The 19,659-nt window shown below is 47.4% G+C and overlaps 2 protein-coding genes across 2 annotated transcripts in view; both read right to left on the reverse strand.

Moving 5' to 3' along the window:
* The window catches only part of CFAP44 (cilia and flagella associated protein 44), a gene marked incomplete at its 5' end in the record, with an annotated part of 48,875 nt that extends 36,730 nt beyond the window's left edge, over window positions 1–12,145 (reverse strand). The window contains 14 exons of the mRNA XM_040421720.1: window positions 665–817; window positions 1,439–1,549; window positions 3,069–3,278; window positions 3,504–3,598; window positions 7,388–7,487; window positions 7,632–7,679; window positions 9,081–9,236; window positions 9,312–9,476; window positions 9,555–9,669; window positions 9,764–9,980; window positions 10,064–10,166; window positions 10,383–10,545; window positions 11,758–11,887; window positions 12,064–12,145. Coding sequence (XP_040277654.1) covers window positions 665–817; window positions 1,439–1,549; window positions 3,069–3,278; window positions 3,504–3,598; window positions 7,388–7,487; window positions 7,632–7,679; window positions 9,081–9,236; window positions 9,312–9,476; window positions 9,555–9,669; window positions 9,764–9,980; window positions 10,064–10,166; window positions 10,383–10,545; window positions 11,758–11,887; window positions 12,064–12,145 — 1,848 coding nt within the window. The remainder of the gene's footprint in view (window positions 1–664; window positions 818–1,438; window positions 1,550–3,068; window positions 3,279–3,503; window positions 3,599–7,387; window positions 7,488–7,631; window positions 7,680–9,080; window positions 9,237–9,311; window positions 9,477–9,554; window positions 9,670–9,763; window positions 9,981–10,063; window positions 10,167–10,382; window positions 10,546–11,757; window positions 11,888–12,063) is intronic.
* Window positions 12,146–13,665: 1,520 nt separating this feature from the next.
* LOC120993154 (uncharacterized protein DDB_G0290685-like) lies at window positions 13,666–19,575 on the reverse strand. Its single transcript, XM_040421721.1, has 5 exons — window positions 19,570–19,575; window positions 19,369–19,513; window positions 17,704–17,817; window positions 13,751–16,179; window positions 13,666–13,680 (listed from the first exon to the last, which is right to left on the reverse strand). The coding sequence occupies exons 1-5, from the start codon at window positions 19,573–19,575 to the stop codon at window positions 13,666–13,668; spliced, it is 2,709 nt and encodes a 902-aa protein (XP_040277655.1).
* Window positions 19,576–19,659: the final 84 nt, after the last annotated feature.

Here is a 19,659-nt window from a genome sequence, read left to right on the forward strand (position 1 = left end):
GTATCTGCTGTTCGGGGAACTGAAGCAAAGCTCCAGTCAAGTGAATGGGACTTTGCTTTGCGCTATGAAGGGGCGGACTGGGAACTTAAAGCGCCCTGGAAAAAATACTAAAAGTGACCCCATTTTGTAGTCGGGTCCAAACTGATGGAAGGTGAGCCAGCAATACCATATTGCAGCACATTATACCGCCCCAACAGAGCATCACAAAATACTGCCCCATGAGCACTAAATACACCCCCAAAAATGTCCACTCGCCGGCAGTGAGGAGGGCTCAGGTGGCCCCTGTAAGGTCTATGGCCAATCCACCCCTGGATGTAATGCTAAATGTGCTTCAGACCCTTCACGCCCAATACCAGTGGGGGGCCTGGATGTTGGATCCCTTTGAGGGACGACGACCTCTGTCACATGGTGTGTGAAACTCCATATTGCAATGTCCTCCAAATATTACCCTTAGAAGTCAATGTGACTGTAGCAAAGTTACGACTGTCTACTATATAGGCCTTCTACCGCGCTGGCCATGGTCATTTCATAAATATTCACAATCAAAGGCGCCAATACTTTTTAGGACTGTCCTAGGAGAAGTATAAATGGAGCCGGACAGACAGATGGGCTCCGCGGCCCGGATGTAATGTGCATGTTCCTGGGGCTCAGGGCTGTGCTTTACCTCCATCTTGGACTTGATGCTTCTGAACCTGAAGTAACTGAGAGGAAGATGGGAGATTTCATAACTGGTGACAGGATCCGATTTCTCAGCTGCAGGTGCCGCGATCTGGACGGCAAATCCATTCTCACAGAGAACGAGCAGCGTGCTCTGCTCCTGCAAAAAGATACCCGAAACTTACTGAGCAGTGAGGAAGCCTTAAAGGGCCCAACAGATTGCACATCCTGACATGTATGTGTGATATATCGGACGGCCATGTTTGGCTGGCGCGTCTCTCTTAGGGGTATTCCCATCTGGGACACTGGTGGCATATCGCCAGGATATTCCATCAATGTCGGATAGTTGCGGGTCCCACCTGCTATTTAGAGAACCAGACCCCCCCTAGAAGTGAAGGTCAGCATGCGCGGCGTGCTCTCCATTCATTGCTATGGAAATTCCAAATATAGCCAAGCGCTGGCTCGGCTATTTCTTGCGGAAATCCCATAGCGATGAATGTAGAGAGAAATGGCTGAGCCAGCGTTGGCCATTCTCATAGTGGTGAATGGAGGGTGGCTGTTTGTGCGTGGGTTCACTTTAGGGGGCCCGTTCTAGATCTAGGAGTGGGTTTCAGAGGTGGGACACTGACAGCATATCGTTAGTGATGGGATTACCCCTTCAAAGCAGCTCAGGCTTAAACTGCTATAGGATTGGGTTTGTACGGATCTCTACAGTGAGAACGAAGGGGCAGCCTCATGAGAGGGGACATCCCAATTCATGGCAGAATGTGCGGCTACTCACATGGGAGGGGGGAGACCAGTGTAACTCCCTGACGGGTCCTGGAAGACGTACAAATCCAATGGGTTCATAGGTGTCTCCGACGGCAAAGAAGAAGACGGTTCTGTCCATACTCTGCAAGGTAGTAAAGATAGTCATTTTTGTTATTACTGTCACATCTTCCTATTCACCCGGATCAGAGCGGCAGGAGGACTTATACTCCAGTCACACACTGAACTTACCTTCCTGTAAGATGGTGGACTTATACTCCAGTCACACACTGAACTTACCTTCCTGTAAGATGGTGGACTTATACTCCAGTCACACACAGAACTTACCTTCCTGTAAGATGGTGGACTTATACTCCAGTCACACACTGAACTTACCTTCCTGTAAGATGGTGGACTTATACTCCAGTCACACACTGAACTTACCTTCCTGTAATATGGTGGACTTATACTCCAGTCACACACTGAACTTACCTTCCTGTAAGATGGTGGACTTATACTCCAGTCACACACTGAACTTACCTTCCTGTAAGATGGTGGACTTATACTCCAGTCACACACTGAACTTACCTTCCTGTAAGATGGTGGACTTATACTCCAGTCACACACTGAACTTACCTTCCTGTAAGATGGTGGACTTATACTCCAGTCACACACTGAACTTACCTTCCTGTAAGATGGAGGACTTATACTCCAGTCACACACTGAACTTACCTTCCTGTAAGATGGAGGACTTATACTCCAGTCACACACTGAACTTACCTTCCTGTAAGATGGTGGACTTATACTCCAGTCACACACTGAACTTACCTTCCTGTAAGATGGTGGACTTATACTCCAGTCACACACGGAACTTACCTTCCTGTAAGATGGTGGACTTATACTCCAGTCACACACTGAACTTACCTTCCTGTAAGATGGTGGACTTATACTCCAGTCACACACTGAACTTACCTTCCTGTAAGATGGTGGACTTATACTCCAGTCACACACTGAACTTACCTTCCTGTAAGATGGTGGACTTATACTCCAGTCACACACTGAACTTACCTTCCTGTAAGATGGTGGACTTATACTCCAGTCACACACTGAACTTACCTTCCTGTAAGATGGTGGACTTATACTCCAGTCACACACTGAACTTACCTTCCTGTAAGATGGAGGACTTATACTCCAGTCACACACTGAACTTACCTTCCTGTAAGATGGTGGACTTATACTCCACTCACACACTGAACTCACCTTCCTGTAAGATGGTGGACTTATACTCCAGTCACACACAGAACTTACCTTCCTGTAAGATGGTGGACTTATACTCCAGTCACACACAGAACTTACCTTCCTGTAAGATGGTGGACTTATACTCCAGTCACACACTGAACTTACCTTCCTGTAAGATGGTGGACTTATACTCCAGTCACACACAGAACTTACCTTCCTGTAAGATGGTGGACTTATACTCCAGTCACACACAGAACTTACCTTCCTGTAAGATGGTGGACCTTACACCTGACCGCTTAGTGACTGTACAGATCCAGTCCTGATGGGGGGTACTGTGGGGGATGCGTTACTCAATATGCACACTAGAGCCGCCACATCGCCCACAATGCAGATAAACTGTTCGGTGCGTCGGTGCCAGATCTTACCCCAGTGGCGAGGATCTCTCCGTTGCGCTCGTATGCCAAAGCCGTGACGGGAGCGTTGTGCGGTTTGAAGGCTTGTCTCAGGTTTACCGCAGCATCGTTGGTGCCGCTTCGTCCCGTCATAAGCCTCCTGCCCGTGGCATTGTAAACCTCTAGGATACGGACAACTCCGTCTTCAAATCCCGCTGCAAACAAGCCGCCTTTAGGATTAACCTGCAGGACAGAGGAGAGTGGATCACGTCATCGTCTGCTGGACTTATCTGAGAGCAAGGGTTCACGATATTTATGTGTGAGAATTGTGGATTTTGGCTAACATTAAGGAGAGAGGGTCGAAACACCGCTGCGTGGGGGATCCCAGTGACTTGAGGGCCGAGAAACCGTTATTATCACTAAAATAACGTTGGATGAAAGGTAGTGTACCACGTAGAAGGAACTGACCATGCGAGGGGCCCACGTGAGTGCGGTGCCGCCTTGTTTAAACTTCATGTCCACCAGAGGAACCTTCCCCACAAAGTCATAGATCCTCAGCGATCCTGAAACAGAAAGCGCAGCTTCTGGAGGAAACAATGAACGGATTGCCCGGACGAAAATAACCCACCGGGGGGAAATTTAGGTTAAAAATGCACCTTTTGGCAGGATCAACCCTATTGGATCAAGCATGCTGTAGGGTTAATCCTGCAGACTTGTGCTCTTTTTTTTAAAATCTTTTTATTGTAATTTTTAAATACCGTACATATAAATAAAAGGTATAACAAATACAAGTCGTAAAGCAAAAAAAAAAATTAAAATAAGAACAAAAATATATATACAGTACAGACCAAAAGTTTGGACACACCTTCTCATTCAAAGAGTTTTCTTTATTTTCATGACTATGAAGGCATCAAAACTATGAATTAACACATGTGGAATTATATACATAACAAACAAGTGTGAAACAACTGAAAATATGTCATATTCTAGGTTCTTCAAAGTAGCCACCTTTTGCTTTGATTACTGCTTTGCACACTCTTGGCATTCTCTTGATGAGCTTCAAGAGGTAGTCCCCTGAAATGGTCTTCACTTCACAGGTGTGCCCTGTCAGGTTTAATAAGTGGGATTTCTTGCCTTATAAATGGGGTTGGGACCATCAGTGGCGTTGAGGAGAAGTCAGGTGGATACTCAGCTGATAGTCCTACTGAATAGACTGTTAGAATTTGTATTATGGCAAGAAAAAAGCAGCTAAGTAAAGAAAAACGAGTGGCCATCATTACTTTAAGAAATGAAGGTCAGTCAGTCAGCCGAAAAATTGGGAAAACTTTGAAAGTAAGGGCTATTTGACCATGAAGGAGAGTGATGGGGTGCTGCGCCAGATGACCTGGCCTCCACAGTCACCGGACCTGAACCCAATCGAGATGGTTTGGGGTGAGCTGGACCGCAGAGTGAAGGTAAAAGGGCCAACAAGTGCTAAGCATCTCTGAGAACTCCTTCAAGACTGTTGGAAGACCATTTCAGGGGACTACCTCTTGAAGCTCATCAAGAGAATGCCAAGAGTGTGCAAAGCAGTAATCAAAGCAAAAGGTGGCTACTTTGAAGAACCTAGAATATGACATATTTTCAGTTGTTTCACACTTGTTTGTTATGTATATAATTCCACATGTGTTAATTCATAGTTTTGATGCCTTCATAGTCATGAAAATAAAGAAAACTCTTTGAATGAGAAGGTGTGTCCAAACTTTTGGTCTGTACTGTATATATAAATATGACTTAACATTAATATTAAGACACAGGTGTAACATATGCGCACGCCCAACCATAGCAAAGAGATCAATAGTCCTAAGAGACACGTCGGTAACATGGAAAGAGATCTGAAAAATACACAAACTACCGTATCTCTCATCCAAACACATGTCGCTGCGGAACCATATAGAATTTACCCCTGGAAAAGACAGCGCACTATTCAAAGAATACAGAGAAAAGGGAATCCACACAGCGGGTCAACTAATGCATGAATCTGATAAAAAAAGAAATAAAAATGAAATATAACCTAAAAAAATAGCCAGCTCCGCACCTCCACACTAATATCCTCTCTTCTCCAATCTGGATGACGAAGCTACAGAAACAACATTTCATCTTTTATTGAAAACACCTCAAAATCATCCAAACTCAATCAATTTCAAACCTATAAAAAAAACTTACAACATTTCTATTCACATCCACATATCCAAAAACTTTTACAGACCTGGGCCCTTCAGCTTTCAGATCAAAGCATTAAAATAAAATAATATTAGAAGGACGGTCAAAAGTCCAAAAATGTACACACAGCGAAAGATGGACAGAAACCTTCTTCAAAATAATACAGGAAGGATATCTAGGATTCAACATCCCAAAAAGAATAACAAACCCCTCAAACACAGAGCCACAGCGCGGATCGTGGACGTGTAACCACCTTCCAAACCTCTGGCAAAACGTCCGACAATACATAGAAGCGCGCCGGAAAATAATGAGACCCCCAGAGCCGAAATCATATGGATTTCATTACAGAGAACAAGAAGGGAAAAATCAAACATCACGAATCCCACAAATAATCCACGCCGTAGTATTAGTAGCCACGGCGGACAACCCCCGCAACTGCAGAGGGGACATCCCAAATGAAATGCATGATGTGTATGGAGAGGAAACGTTAAGAAAAAAAAAACACATCATTTCTTTAAAACTTTTATTTATCCCGAAATAGAGATTCTGATGACTCCAATCCAACACACAGAACGGTACAATGTAGAAAAATAAAAAAACTCCCTAGGGAAATAAATGTAAAAAACATTTATAAAATACGTGCGCATGTGTTACACCTGTGTCTTAATATTAATGTTAAGTTATATATTTAGATATATTTTTTGTTTTACGACTTGTATTTGTTATACCTTTTATTGAAAATTACAATAAAAAGATTATTAAAAAAAACACATGCGCACGGATTTTATAAATGTTTTAAACATTTATTTCCCTAGGGAGTTTTTAAATTTTTCTACATTGTACCGTTCTGTGTGTTGGATTGGAGTCATCAGAATTTCTATTTTGTGAGGCTTCAATAAAAGTTTTCAATTTTTCTAAAGAAATGATGTTTTTTTTTCTTTGTTATATAACATTTCCTCTCCATACACATCGTGCATTTCATTTGGGATGTCCCCTCTGTAGTTGCGGGGGTTGTCCGCCGTGGCTACTAATACTACGGCGTGGATTATTTGTGGGATTCGTGATGTTTGATTTTTCCCGTCTTGTTCTCTGTAATGAAATCCATATGATTTCGGCTCTGGGGGTCTCATTATCTTCCGGCGCGCTTCTATGTATTGTCGGACGTTTTGCCAGAGGTTTGGAAGGCAGTTACACGTCCACAATCCGCGCCGTGGCTCTGTGTTTGAGGAGTTTGTTATTCTTTTTGGGATGTTGAATCCTAGATATCCTTCCTGTATTATTTTGAAGAAGGTTTCTGTCCATCTTTCGCTGTGTGTACATTTTTGGACTTTTGACCGTCCTTCTAATATTATTATTTTTTTGAATGCTTTGATCTGAAAGCTGAAGGGCCCAGGTCTGTAAAAGTTTTTGGATATGTGGATGTGAATAGAAATGTTGTAAGTTATTTTTATAGCTTTTGAGGTGTTTTCTTGGAGAAGAGAGGATATTTGTGCTATTTGTTAGGTTATGTTTCATTATCAGGTGCATAACTATTAGCAGCTACAGATAGTGGGACTCTCAGGGGAGTAACCCGGAGCTTCAGGCCCCCCCAGATATGCAGAATTATTTACAGCGGTGGTCTCTTTATATGCTGCAGAGGGACGTATTAACCCCTTCAAGGCCCTGAAGTCTCGGTTCAGCTATAATGCCTGCATCCTATTACAGAATTCACTGCAAATCCACATTCCTGAAGGAAGAAAGCTGTCTGGTAGTGTCTGCCCTGTAAGTCTTCTTCCCCCTGGAGGAAAGCTTCTATGCATACTTTTCCCAGCGAGCATTGCCTGTAAGACTCTCCCCAAGGAAAACCAGTCCCTTCCAGCAGCTGCTGCAAATCTGCAAGTGACCTGCTTCTCCAATGTGACGGTAACACCAGTTCCTGCTCATGTTGGTCATGGAAGAGTACTGGCGCCCCATTCCAAGTTCTGCTTTGGGGCCCCCTGGTTGCCTCTTACTCCCCCGTGGCGTACCATGCACTGGGTGCAGGTCAGCGGGGGAAAGGAACGCACTAGGTGACTAAAGCTAACTGTGGGCGACGGTGGGAACAGACCACTCACATACTGACCGTAATACCATCTATCCGGAAGCCTATGTGTGTGACAGCAGGAACTTACGGTCCAGGGACGTCGTGGCCATGAGGTATGTTGAAGGAGACACGTCCAGAGCGTTGATCTTGCCGGAGTGAAAGGAGAAGAGGCATTCTGGGTCTTGTGTCTAGAGAAACAAGAATGGCAGCCATTGGAATTGCAGCGCTGACCCTGCGCACCGGCCACGGTGTATACCACCTTGTATACTGGTCTGCAGTATGGCTCTATTATATAACTAATTGTAGGGATTACAGTAATGAATATAACTTACTATATTGGAAAAGGACAGATCCAGCCTCCATATCCCTCCACTGGCGTCCTGCAAACCAAAGGCAAGCACAGAAAATGAGAACAAATATTAACCGTCAAAAATGTCCACCAGAGACATACGGACCCGCGTTTATCAACTGCACGATGACTGCCATACAGCACCGTCCGAATTTTTTCACAGTACCTCACAAGCTGTGGTAGTCGGGCCCCATTGCTTACAGGGCCCCTGCGCTACTGCTAACACGTCTTGTGGAGTCATTAGGACCGCGGTCAACACCTGCACAGACTGAGTGTGCTTTTTCTGGGCACAGGGACTGATATGAGTGACTACAATATGCGTACAGGTCTGCAGAATATGTCGGCGCAATACAAACTACAGGAAATTAAAGAGAATCACATTCATTTCATGAAATGTAATTTCTTTCTTGTCCTCCCTAATCCCTTCCCACCATGGGACATACCCGTACACTGCTGCCATTGATGGCGTGGGTAAAAATCACTTGCAGGACACCTTGCTGTAACAGCTAGAATGGAGGAGAATGCCAAGCCGGGATGTTGTAACCCCTTAGATGCTGCGTTCAATGCTGTGCACTGCATCAAAGTGGTTAGTCAATCGTGGGCTGCCGTCCGGTCTTCATGGCAGCCGAGGCCTTATAGAGGCCCCCATGTCGGCCATTTTTGCCTGGGACCAGGAGCATAATATTACACAATACAGAAGCTGCGCATTCCTGCTGGGTGCTGTAGAAGCAATAGAGTGAGCCTTATGGCGAGACACAAAAAAAAAACATGCAAAGAGAAGATCAATAAAGTGTATGGAAATATAAGAATCTAAAGTAAAAAAAATGCTTTTTTATGTGAAAAAAATACTAAAAACTCATTTGGCATTAGAGCATCCATATCAACCTTAAAGGGGTATTCCCATCTCAGACAATGGTGGCATATTGCTAGGATGCTAGGATGGTTATTTTCGGCGGCCCCATAGAAATGAATGGAGGGCGGCTGCGCACGCGCAGTGCGCCCCTCCGTTCATTTCCCGGCTCTGTTCTCATTGTAGGTGGGACCCGCACCTATCAGACAATGGGGGCATATCCTAGCGACATGCCGCCATTGTCTGAAATGGGAAAACCCCTTTAACTGTAAGCATATAAAAAACAATGAGGTTGTGATCACGGCTGTTTAAAGGGGTTGTCCACTCTTTTTATATTGATGGCCTATCCCCAGGATAGACCATCAATATCTGATCTGCGAGGTTGCAACACCTCACACATCCACCGATCCACTGCACAATGGACGTGTAGTTCCAGCTCCATCCTGTGGACAGGCCATCGATATAAAAGGAATGAACAACCTCTTTAATCGATGCTACAGCGACCCAGTATCACGCAGCCAGGTTGGCCAATCGATGTGGTGTCAGGGCAGAAGCAACAAGTGTAGCATGAGCCTGGCCTACCTGAGCAAACCACACTGGGGCGTCACCCTCCATGGTCTTCACCATATACCGCAGGTTTACGTTCTTCCCAACCAGAAGCTCATTCATGGGCTCCATCTCCAAAAGGCCGGTGTCATCCACAGAGTCTGCAGTGTCTACTGTCTCGAAATCCCAAACCTGAAGGAAAGAGATATGAAGCGGAAATATACGTAGACGTCCCCCATTATAGTCAGATATATATCTTAAACTTACCCTGACAAAACCATCAGCACCAATGGTGATAAGTTCTCCTTCATCCAGGACGAACTGGTTAATGGGTCCGGTATGACACACTCTTCGTCCTCTTCTACATATCTCCACCTTGATGAGACCGCCTTCCCAGAGAAGCATGTTGCCCCATTCTGACCCCGATATCACCTGCAGTAAAAATGTGGCCTCCTTACTAGTGCCCATTGCGGTGCCCAATAGTGTAATGTCAAAGGTTCTCTAATCTACCTTTCCATCCGGCAACTCGACATATCCTTCTATGTCTGTTAGGGCAGTCTTTCCAAATCTTCCTAGTTCTCCTTGCAATTTCAAACCGGTGAATGTGCGGGCCATCTTCCAGAATCTACACAAGGACCAAGGTAGACACCAGTCACTATTGCAGATGTTCTATATGACTTGTGGAGATGCAATATAAAGAAGGTCAAGTTGTGCGTCACCTGATGTGCCCCGTCCCGCAGGTAGTAAGCTGCTCCTCATTTTCTGGTGAGAAGGTGACTTGAAACACATCTTGGGAAAATGCCTTGGACCTCAGCATAATCTTTTCCTGCTTCCAGTCCCAGATAGTCAGCATATAATCAGGGCTGCTGCCCACACTGGCAAGAAGTGTTCCAGACAGATTGAAGTCTATGAAGGCATAGGCTTCCTCTGTGCCCCCTGAACGAGAGAGAAACAAGATCACTGACTCTGAAGGGTCAAGTGTATTGATTTTTAGGATTAAACCTTAGCGTAGGTCTCACCTCTGAGGATCCGATAGGGTTTCAGAGATGGGAATTCATACAGGATAATATTCGGTTTGTGTCCCTTTTCTGCTACTGCAAAATAGCTCCTGCTTGGATGGACCTAGAGGTGAAGTAGAGCTTAACATCTGAACAGAATCCTAAGTGTGTGACACCGGGAACCTACAGCCAGGGATGCAGTTTCCTATTTACTTTGCATTTGTTACATTTCAGCATTCAGTTCGTGCCCATGGCGGTACCTACAAAGTGCTGTGAAAACTCTACATTATCCCTATAATCGCCTATGACGACAGAAAAGAAAAAGCACAGAAAAACTCACCGCGACAGCTCCAATCCCCTGACCACTGCTGCTCCTCAGATATTGTTGCTCTTGAGTCTTAAGTCCTAGGATGATGACCATGGCCCCAGCTACATATAGCAAAGTCTGGTCATCCAGCAAGTGAAGATTTGCCCGTTTAGTACAGTCATAGCCAAAAGAATGCCTGAGAAATATTAAGGAACCAGCAACTAATCCACTGCTCTAGTACTCCCTGGTGGTTGGGTGAAAGTGTTTTTCTTATCATCTATGGTGCTTTGGATGTTTTTCTGATTTTTCTCTACAGTTTCCATCCCTTTACCCACCTGATGATTTATATGGAATCTGTCACCACATACCTCCACAGAAATCCAAATGAAATGTCAGCTGTGTGCTCGTCTTCTCACTGAAACGCTGTTTCCCCATCCCAATAGGTGTCTGCGTTCCAGAAAAAGTCATGCAAAAGACCTGCCTGGTACAACGAGAGGGGCACTTCTGCATCTTGTTGCACCGAAAGCTCCTTGAGCTGTAGGCGGTGACAGGGCCAGGCGGGGGAGATGTAATCGTGCCTGGCCTCACGTTCTCCTGTGTGAACCGTCGCTTCGGGAACCAGCAGAGACCTGATGCTTCCAAGATGCTTGACAAAGGCTATCACTAAGCCGAAACGTTGCATCTGGAATAAAATTCCGCCTTTTGGACGTGCTGTCTCCATTTTTTTATTTTTTGGACATCTATGAGTTGTTATTTTTGGGGGGCTTTTTACCACCTCCCTTGGAGACGAGCACCCGCAGCATTATTACTAAGGAGTGCTGTTCACCCGTGTTTTTGCTGATGCTTCCAAGGACAGGAGTCGTCTTGAAATCTAAGTATTATGCGGCCCTTGAAAGCATCAGCGCTATGCTGCACTTGACCCAATTCCTGAAGTGCTAAAACACGCATGAGAAGGCAGGGTTGGAATACATTACATCTCTCCTGCCAGGGCCTGTCACACAAAGCCGGGATGGGGGGAGGTCCCCAATTAAAAGGAAGAAGAGCCTTTGGTGCAATCAGGTGCAACGGTAACGCCCTCGTTTCACCAAGCAAGCCATTTGTATATAATAAAACATGAATTTCTCTGGAGGTATCAGGATGGAGGAAACAGCATTTCAAACAACAGACAAGCGCACATCTGACATTTCATTTGGATCACTATGGAGGTATGCGGTGACAGATTCCCTTCAGAATGAATTATTCCACATATATTTTAAAGTAATGTTCTACGTTCTATCATTCCTAAATTTTTGGCCCTCTGTCGGTGCCCATTGCGGTGCCTAAAAAGTGTTCAGTTTGAATTTATAGATAATTCCTATTATTTCTTATGAGCATGGCCCGAGGATTTTAGATACTGGAAGAAGGATACAGAAGGTGAAGCACTCTGCTAGGGATCCCGGAGTCAGGAGAGATGTATGGCTGCGAGCAGATACTGTCATAGTCATAGAAAAAGTCATCTGGGATCTTCTCGGCCTCTTCCACTTCTTCTACATCACCTTCTACAAAAGAAGATTCCATAGCATGACTGTCAAAGATAAGCGTCTCAAGGGCACCTGGTACTCCTTATCCTCTTCTCTATCATAATAATATGCTGACCGTGCAGCATCCAATAAGGGATTTGGTATAATACCCAATAGCTGGGTGGAGTTATAGGAAACGCTGTCTCTGTACTGACCCTCCGTGGATGACTCTGCTGCAGGATGTGGGGCCTCAGCAGCAGCACCTTCTGTGCTCTCATCTGAAGGGCTGGCCAGAAATGGCCATTATGCAAAATCTAATCCTACACTGTTATACAAGAACGTGAAACATTTTATACAGATTTTACCTTCCGTGGCCTCAGCTGGACGCACATCAGTGGATCCCGTCTCCGGTTCTTCATCTCTTATGTCTTCTGGTGGTGGGATCTCTCTTACTGAAACCCCTTCACCCCCTGCTTCAGTATGTTCTCCCACTGCACTGACTTCTGCAGGCAGGTTAATAAAAACGGCAAAGTACAGGTGTCATAAATGTGTATCCATATCCATAGAGCAATACAACAGCGCCCTCCACAGACAGCTAATGTGTAGACAAATATTGTGTGAATCTCCGCTTTTGTCATAATTTCCTTGTTTGGCTGTATCGCGGCTAGGGCTTTGATTTGCCATTACAGAGCTCCAAATCTTCTGCATTGCCATATGATGAAATTCCAGCAGCCACAACTAGAGGGAGCTCAGGAGTGACATTTGTGAGGTCAGTATGCAAGATGCTGCTGAGCTCCCCCTAGTGGTGGCTGCAGGCTACCTGAATTGTACTATTCATCTATATGTCTGCAGAGGATTTGTTATTAGAAACACCACGGATGAGTGCGCACCTGAACATTATACTGTCCAAATGAATCTAAAGGAATCAGGAAACAGGCCGAGGTCAGGGCAGGCAGAGTACATGCAAATCTGTCAAATTAGTCTGAGGTCAGGGCAGGCAGCAAAGGGTCAATATGGTAAACAGGCTAAGGTCAGGAAGTGGAGGGTCAGAATCGGTAAACTGGCAGAGGTCAGTACACAAGCAGACAAGCAGAACAGCACACCTTAACTTGGTACTAGAACGTTAGAAAACCTAAAGCTCAGACTCCCCTAGGGGAAGAGAATAGAGAAGGACAGCGCCCCCTGTGTGTGAACAGTTTTTCGGAGAGTGCCCCTAATTGTCAGGGATCGTAACTCACCAGATCAGGTTGTGCACGCCAGGCACAACGCTGGGAAGCCTATGTAGAATAGCTTGTGTGGTAACGAAGCAGCTCCCTTCTGCCGCGGGCATCCAGAATAGGTCCCGATGATCAGAGATAAGTTTAGGGAAAAAATGGCAGTACGACCGGGGCGCTAAGATGTAACCACACTTTATTATAGTATAAAAGATCACAGCCTGAAGAAGCCGGCGTCGGTGAAACGCGTAGCTAAGACCCGATGACTTTGTTTATGTCTAGTTTTATACTAAAATAAAATGTGGTTAAATCTTAGCGCCCCGGTAGTACTGCCATTTTCTTCCCTAAACTTATCTCCACTAGGCGAAGGTGCCTTAAATAACCTGAAGTGTCCAGCCATTGCCGGTGGTAAACTAGAATCTGCACTGACCCTTTCAAATCCAGAGAGGAGAGTGACAGGGAAGGGCCTCCAGCATAACAGACACCTACCTTTCATATTTTCTGGAGGAGCTGGATCATTTGGGTCATCAAACGTGTCCACAGAGCTTGTGGCAGATTTTTCAGTGGATTCCACTGCAGCATCAGTTCCGTCCTCCTCAGCTTTTACTCCATCCTCCACTTTAATTCCATCTTCCTCAGCTTTAACCTCATCCTCCCCTGCTTTATCTCCGTCCTCCTCTGCTTTAACCTCGTCCTCCCCTGCTTTATCTCCGTCCTCCTCTGCTTTAACCTCGTCCTCCCCTGCTTTATCTCCATCCTCCCCTGCTTTAGCTCCGTCCTCCCCTGCTTTAGCTCCGTCCTCCCCTGCTTTAACCTCATCCTCCCCTGCTTTATCTCTGTCCTTCTCTGCTTTAACCTCGTCCTCCTCTGCTTTAGCTCCGTCCTCCCTTACTTTAGCTCCGTCCTCCCCTGCTTTATCTCCATCCTCCTCTGCTTTAGCTCTGTCCTCCTCTGCTTTAGCTCCGCCCTCCTCTGCTTTATCTCCATCCTCCCCTGCTTTAGCTCCGTCCTCCTCTGCTCTAGCTCCGTCCTCCTCTGCTTTATCTCCGTCCTCCCTTGCTTTAGCTCTGTCCTCCCCTGCTTTATCCCCATCCTCCTCTGCTTTATCTCCATCCTCCTCTGCTTTAGCTCCGTCCTTCTCTGTTTTAGCTCCGTCCTCCCCTGCTTTAGCTCCGTCCTCCCCTGCTTTAGCTCCGTCCTCCCCTGCTTTAGCTCCGTCCTCCTCTGCTTTATCTCCATCCTCCTCTGCTTTAGCTCCGTCCTCCTCTGCTTTATCTCCGTCCTCCTCTGCTTTAGCTCCGTCCTCCTCTGCTTTACCTCCGTCCTCCCCTGCTTTAGCTCCGTCCTCCCCTGCTTTATCTCCGTCCTCCCTTGCTTTAGCTCCGTCCTCCCCTGCTTTATCTCCATCCTCCTCTGCTTTAGCTCCGTCCTCCTCTGCTTTAGCTCCGTCCTTCTCTGTTTTAGCTCCGTCCTCCCCTGCTTTAGCTCCGTCCTCCCCTGCTTTAGCTCCGTCCTCCCCTGCTTTAGCTCCGTCCTCCTCTGCTTTATCTCCATCCTCCTCTGCTTTATCTCCGTCCTCCCCTGCTTTAGCTCTGTCCTCCCCTGCTTTATATCCGTCCTCCCCTGCTTTAGCTCCGTCCTCCCCTGCTTTAGCTCCGTCCTCCTCTGCTTTAGCTCCGTCCTCCCTTGCTTTAGCTCCGTCCTCCTCTGCTTTAGCTCCGTTCTCCTCTGCTTTAGCTCCGTCCTCCCTTACTTTAGCTCCGTCCTCCCCTGCTTTATCTCCATCCTCCTCTGCTTTAGCTTCGTCCTCCTCTGCTTTAGCTCCGTCCTCCCTTACTTTAGCTCCGTCCTCCCCTGCTTTATCTCCATCCTCCTCTGCTTTAGCTCTGTCCTCCTCTGCTTTAGCTCCGTCCTTCTCTGTTTTAGCTCCGTCCTCCCCTGCTTTAGCTCCGTCCTCCCCTGCTTTAGCTCCGTCCTCCCCTGCTTTAGCTCCGTCCTCCCCTGCTTTAGCTCCGTCCTCCTCTGCTTTATCTCCATCCTCCTCTGCTTTATCTCCGTCCTCCCCTGCTTTAGCTCTGTCCTCCCCTGCTTTATATCCGTCCTCCCCTGCTTTAGCTCCGTCCTCCCCTGCTTTAGCTCCGTCCTCCTCTGCTTTAGCCCTGTCCTCCCCTGCTTTAGCTCCGTCCTCCTCTGCTTTAGCTCCGTTCTCCTCTGCTTTAGCTCCGTCCTCCTCTGCTTTAGCTCCGTCCTCCCTTACTTTAGCTCCGTCCTCCCCTGCTTTATCTCCATCCTCCTCTGATTTAGCTCTGTCCTCCTCTGCTTTAGCTCCGTCCTTCTCTGTTTTAGCTCCGTCCTCCCCTGCTTTAGCTCCGTCCTCCCCTGCTTTAGCTCCGTCCTCCCCTGCTTTAGCTCCGTCCTCCCCTGCTTTAGCTCCGTCCTCCTCTGCTTTATCTCCATCCTCCTCTGCTTTATCTCCGTCCTCCCCTGCTTTAGCTCTGTCCTCCCCTGCTTTATATCCGTCCTCCCCTGCTTTAGCTCCGTCCTCCCCTGCTTTAGCTCCGTCCTCCTCTGCTTTAGCTCCGTCCTCCCTTGCTTTAGCTCCGTCCTCCTCTGCTTTAGCTCCGTTCTCCTCTGCTTTAGCTCCGTCCTCCCCTGCTTTAGCTCCGTCCTCCTCTGCTTTAGCTCCGTCCTCACCTGCTTTATCTCCGTCCTCCTCTGCTTTAGCTCCGTCCTCCTCTGCTTTAGCTTCGTCCTCCTCTGCTTTATCTCCATCCTCCTCTGCTTTATCTCCATCCTCCTCTGCTTTAGCTCCGTCCTCCTCTGCTTTATCTCCATCCTCCTCTGCTTTAGCTCCGTCATCCCCACCTTTTCCTCCACCAATAATTCTAGGTGAGGTATCAGCTCCTGTGCTGTGCTGCTCATCCTTAGAGATCTGGTCATTGGGGGGTTCAGGTAATATGGGGCGCTCGTCTGTGGCAGAGGCTGAGTTATTATCGGTGACATCCTCTAGGACAGTATCCTGGGTAGAGGGATCCGGTCCATCCCTCTCTGGTAAATGCGTGGACGTCGTAATCATGTTCTCATGTTCTGCACGTGGATCATCAAGTACTGGTTCAGCTGAGAAATACAAAGACCACATGATCAATGAGCACCCCAAGAGTTACTATCCTGTACCCCAAGTGTCAGTGTCATTATCCTGTACCCCAAGTGTCAGTGTCATTATCCTGTACCCCAAGTGTTAGTGTCATTATCCTGTACCCCAAGTGTCAGTGTCATTATCCTGTACCCCAAGTGTCAGCGTCATCAACCTGTACCCCAAGTGTCAGTGTCATTATCCTGTACCCCAAGTGTCAGTGTCATTATCCTGTACCCCAAGTGTCAGTGTCATTACCCTGTACCCCAAGTGTCAGCGTCATTGTCCTGTACCCCAAGTGTCAGCGTCATTATCCTGTACCCCAAGTGTCAGCGTCATCATCCTGTACCCCAAGTGTCAGTGTCATTCTCCTGTACCCCGAGTGTCAGCGTCATTATCCTGTACCCCGAGTGTCAGCGTCATTATCCTGTACCCCAAGTGTCAGTGTCATTATCCTGTACCCCAAGTGTCAGTGTCATTATCCTGTACCCCGAGTGTCAGTGTCATTATCCTGTACCCCAAGTGTCAGTGTCATTATCCTGTACCCCGAGTGTCAGCGTCATTATCCTGTACCCCAAGTGTCAGCGTCATTATCCTGTACCCCAAGTGTCAGTGTCATTATCCTGTACCCCAAGTGTCAGTGTCATTATCCTGTACCCCAAGTGTCAGTGTCATTATCCTGTACCCCAAGTGTCAGTGTCATTATCCTGTACCCCGAGTGTTAATGTGTCATTATCCTGTACCCCGAGTGTCAGCGTCATTATCCTGTACCCCAAGTGTCAGCGTCATCATCCTGTACCCCAAGTGTCAGTGTCATTCTCCTGTACCCCGAGTGTCAGCGTCATTATCCTGTACCCCGAGTGTCAGCGTCATTATCCTGTACCCCAAGTGTCAGTGTCATTATCCTGTACCCCAAGTGTCAGTGTCATTATCCTGTACCCCAAGTGTCAGTGTCATTATCCTGTACCCCAAGTGTCAGTGTCATTATCCTGTACCCCGAGTGTCAGCGTCATTATCCTGTACCCCAAGTGTCAGCGTCATTATCCTGTACCCCAAGTGTCAGTGTCATTATCCTGTACCCCAAGTGTCAGTGTCATTATCCTGTACCCCAAGTGTCAGTGTCATTATCCTGTACCCCAAGTGTCAGTGTCATTATCCTGTACCCCGAGTGTTAATGTGTCATTATCCTGTACCCCAAGTGTCAGTGTCATTATCCTGTACCCCAAGTGTCAGTGTCATTATCCTGTACCCCAAGTGTCAGTGTCATTATCCTGTACCCCAAGTGTCAGCGTCATTATCCTGTACCCCAAGTGTCAGTGTCCTTATCCTGTACCCCGAGTGTCAGTGTCCTGTGCCCAGTCTGGGAATAACTATATAAGCAGTTTCCTGCAGGGCGGGGAGGTGCGGGCACACGTGTCTCCTGTGAATGGCGTATCTCATCCTGATGTCTTTGTTCCCTGCATATTTTGGTGATATTTCTTCACGCTGATATTCGGTATAATACTCACCGCTCGTCCCCTGGTCACCCGCCGTCGGTCCTGTGTTCTCGTCATTTACGGCTCGCTCTGATCGCTCGCTCTCCAGACCTGTCCGTCCCTCCTGGTCTTCAGCGGCGTCCATATCTAAGTACGGAGAGAGTAAGATGGCTGCTGTACTGGCTACACGTTTCAGGAATAAGGCCTCTTTCACACTTGCGTTGTCCGGATCCGGCGTGTACTCCACTTGCCGGAATTACACGCCGGATCCGGAAAAACGCAAGTGTACTGAAAGCATTTGAAGACGTCTTCCAAATGCGTTCAGTGTTACTATGGCACCCAGGACGCTATTAAAGTCCTGGTTGCCATAGTAGGAGCGGGGGAGCGGTATACTTACAGTCCGTGCGGCTCCCGGGGCGCTCCAGAATGACGTCAGAGCGCCCCATGCGCATGGATGACGTGATCCATGTGATCACATGATCCATGCGCTTGGGGCGCCCTGACGTCACTCTGAAGCGCCCGGGGAGCCGCACGGACGGTAAGTACACTGCTCCCCCGCTCCCCACTACACTTACCATGGCTGTCAGGACTTTAGCGTCCCGGCAGCCATGGTAACCACTCTGAAAAAGCTAAATGTCGGCTCCGGCAATGCGCCGAAACGACGTTTAGCTTAAGGCCGGATCCGGATCAATGCCTTTCAATGGGCATTAATTCCGGATCCGGCCTTGCGGCAAGTGTTCCGGATTTTTGGCCGGAGCAAAAAGCGCAGCATGCTGCGGTATTTTCTCCGGCCAAAAAACGTTCCGTACCGGAACTGAAGACATCCTGATGCATCCTGAACGGATTTCTCTCCATTCAGAATGCATTAGGATAAAACTGATCAGGATTCTTCCGGCATAGAGCCCCGACGACGGAACTCTATGCCGGAAGACAAGAACGCAAGTGTGAAAGAGCCCTAAGCTACTTGAGAAACCTTGGCACGGTGCTCGGGCTCAGCCAGGTCCTCACGTAGGACATGTTGGCTAATCTCTCAATTTTAACACCAGTTTGAGGCTTAGTAAGACCGCAGAGTGCGCCGGTCTGTTATTGTTATATTATTTTTACTGTTTATCACATCCACACATTTGCTATCCTGTGTAGGATGTCCATTGTGGTACTTGTGGTCCGCTGCGGGCATCCTCCATTGTATGCATATTTGCTGGGGATCGCCGTTAGCAGCGGACCACCAGTGCAGGATCTGCCCCCCGGTATAGATGCACCACTGCACATGGGGTTCAGCACTTCCTGCTTTTTATTACCGCCCCAACCTGTAGCTAATAAGTTCCCCTTCCTCACATCATGCAGACGAAGGTCTAAATGAAGGGGATACATTCCCGAAACGCGTAAACCATAAATGATTTAATGGAGCGATCATCTGCAGCTGTAACAAAAAAACGGTGCGGGTTTTTAATAACCGTTGATGTCCATTCATGACGGGTAAAGCCGCAGTGCGTGCGTCCATAACTTCACTACGTCCGCCATTTCAAGGTCGCCACCAGAAGCTGCGTTCCGTTACATGGCGAGTTTTATGGGGAAATAATGACTTACTGGACATGAAAACCGCGTCACAATCAGTAGTATCGGACCGGACAAGGAGCAGCTAAAAACAACATACATGTTACATACATGGAGCTGGAGTGCAGCTTCTGCCCACTTTACCTGGCCCCTCTGCGTCCTCAGTGTCCGCCATCTTTGTTGCCACGGTTGCTAGGATATCAGGCACCCGGCGTCTCCTAATCACCTTGGCAATACTACCACGTGACCGAGAGAGGCGCAGGCCGCCTAACCACGCCCCTAAGCATTCCTAATATCGGACGGCTGATTAATCAGGGGGCGGGGCGGTCCTAGAAGTATACTTACAGGCATTTGCCGCTAGAGGTCACTGTGGAAATACCGCGCGGCTAGAATATCCGCTCAACACTACATTTCCCGGCATTCGTAGCGAGTGGC

The sequence above is a fragment of the Bufo bufo genome, chromosome 3 (assembly GCF_905171765.1).
Source record: "Bufo bufo chromosome 3, aBufBuf1.1, whole genome shotgun sequence".
NCBI classification, from domain to species: domain Eukaryota; kingdom Metazoa; phylum Chordata; class Amphibia; order Anura; family Bufonidae; genus Bufo; species Bufo bufo.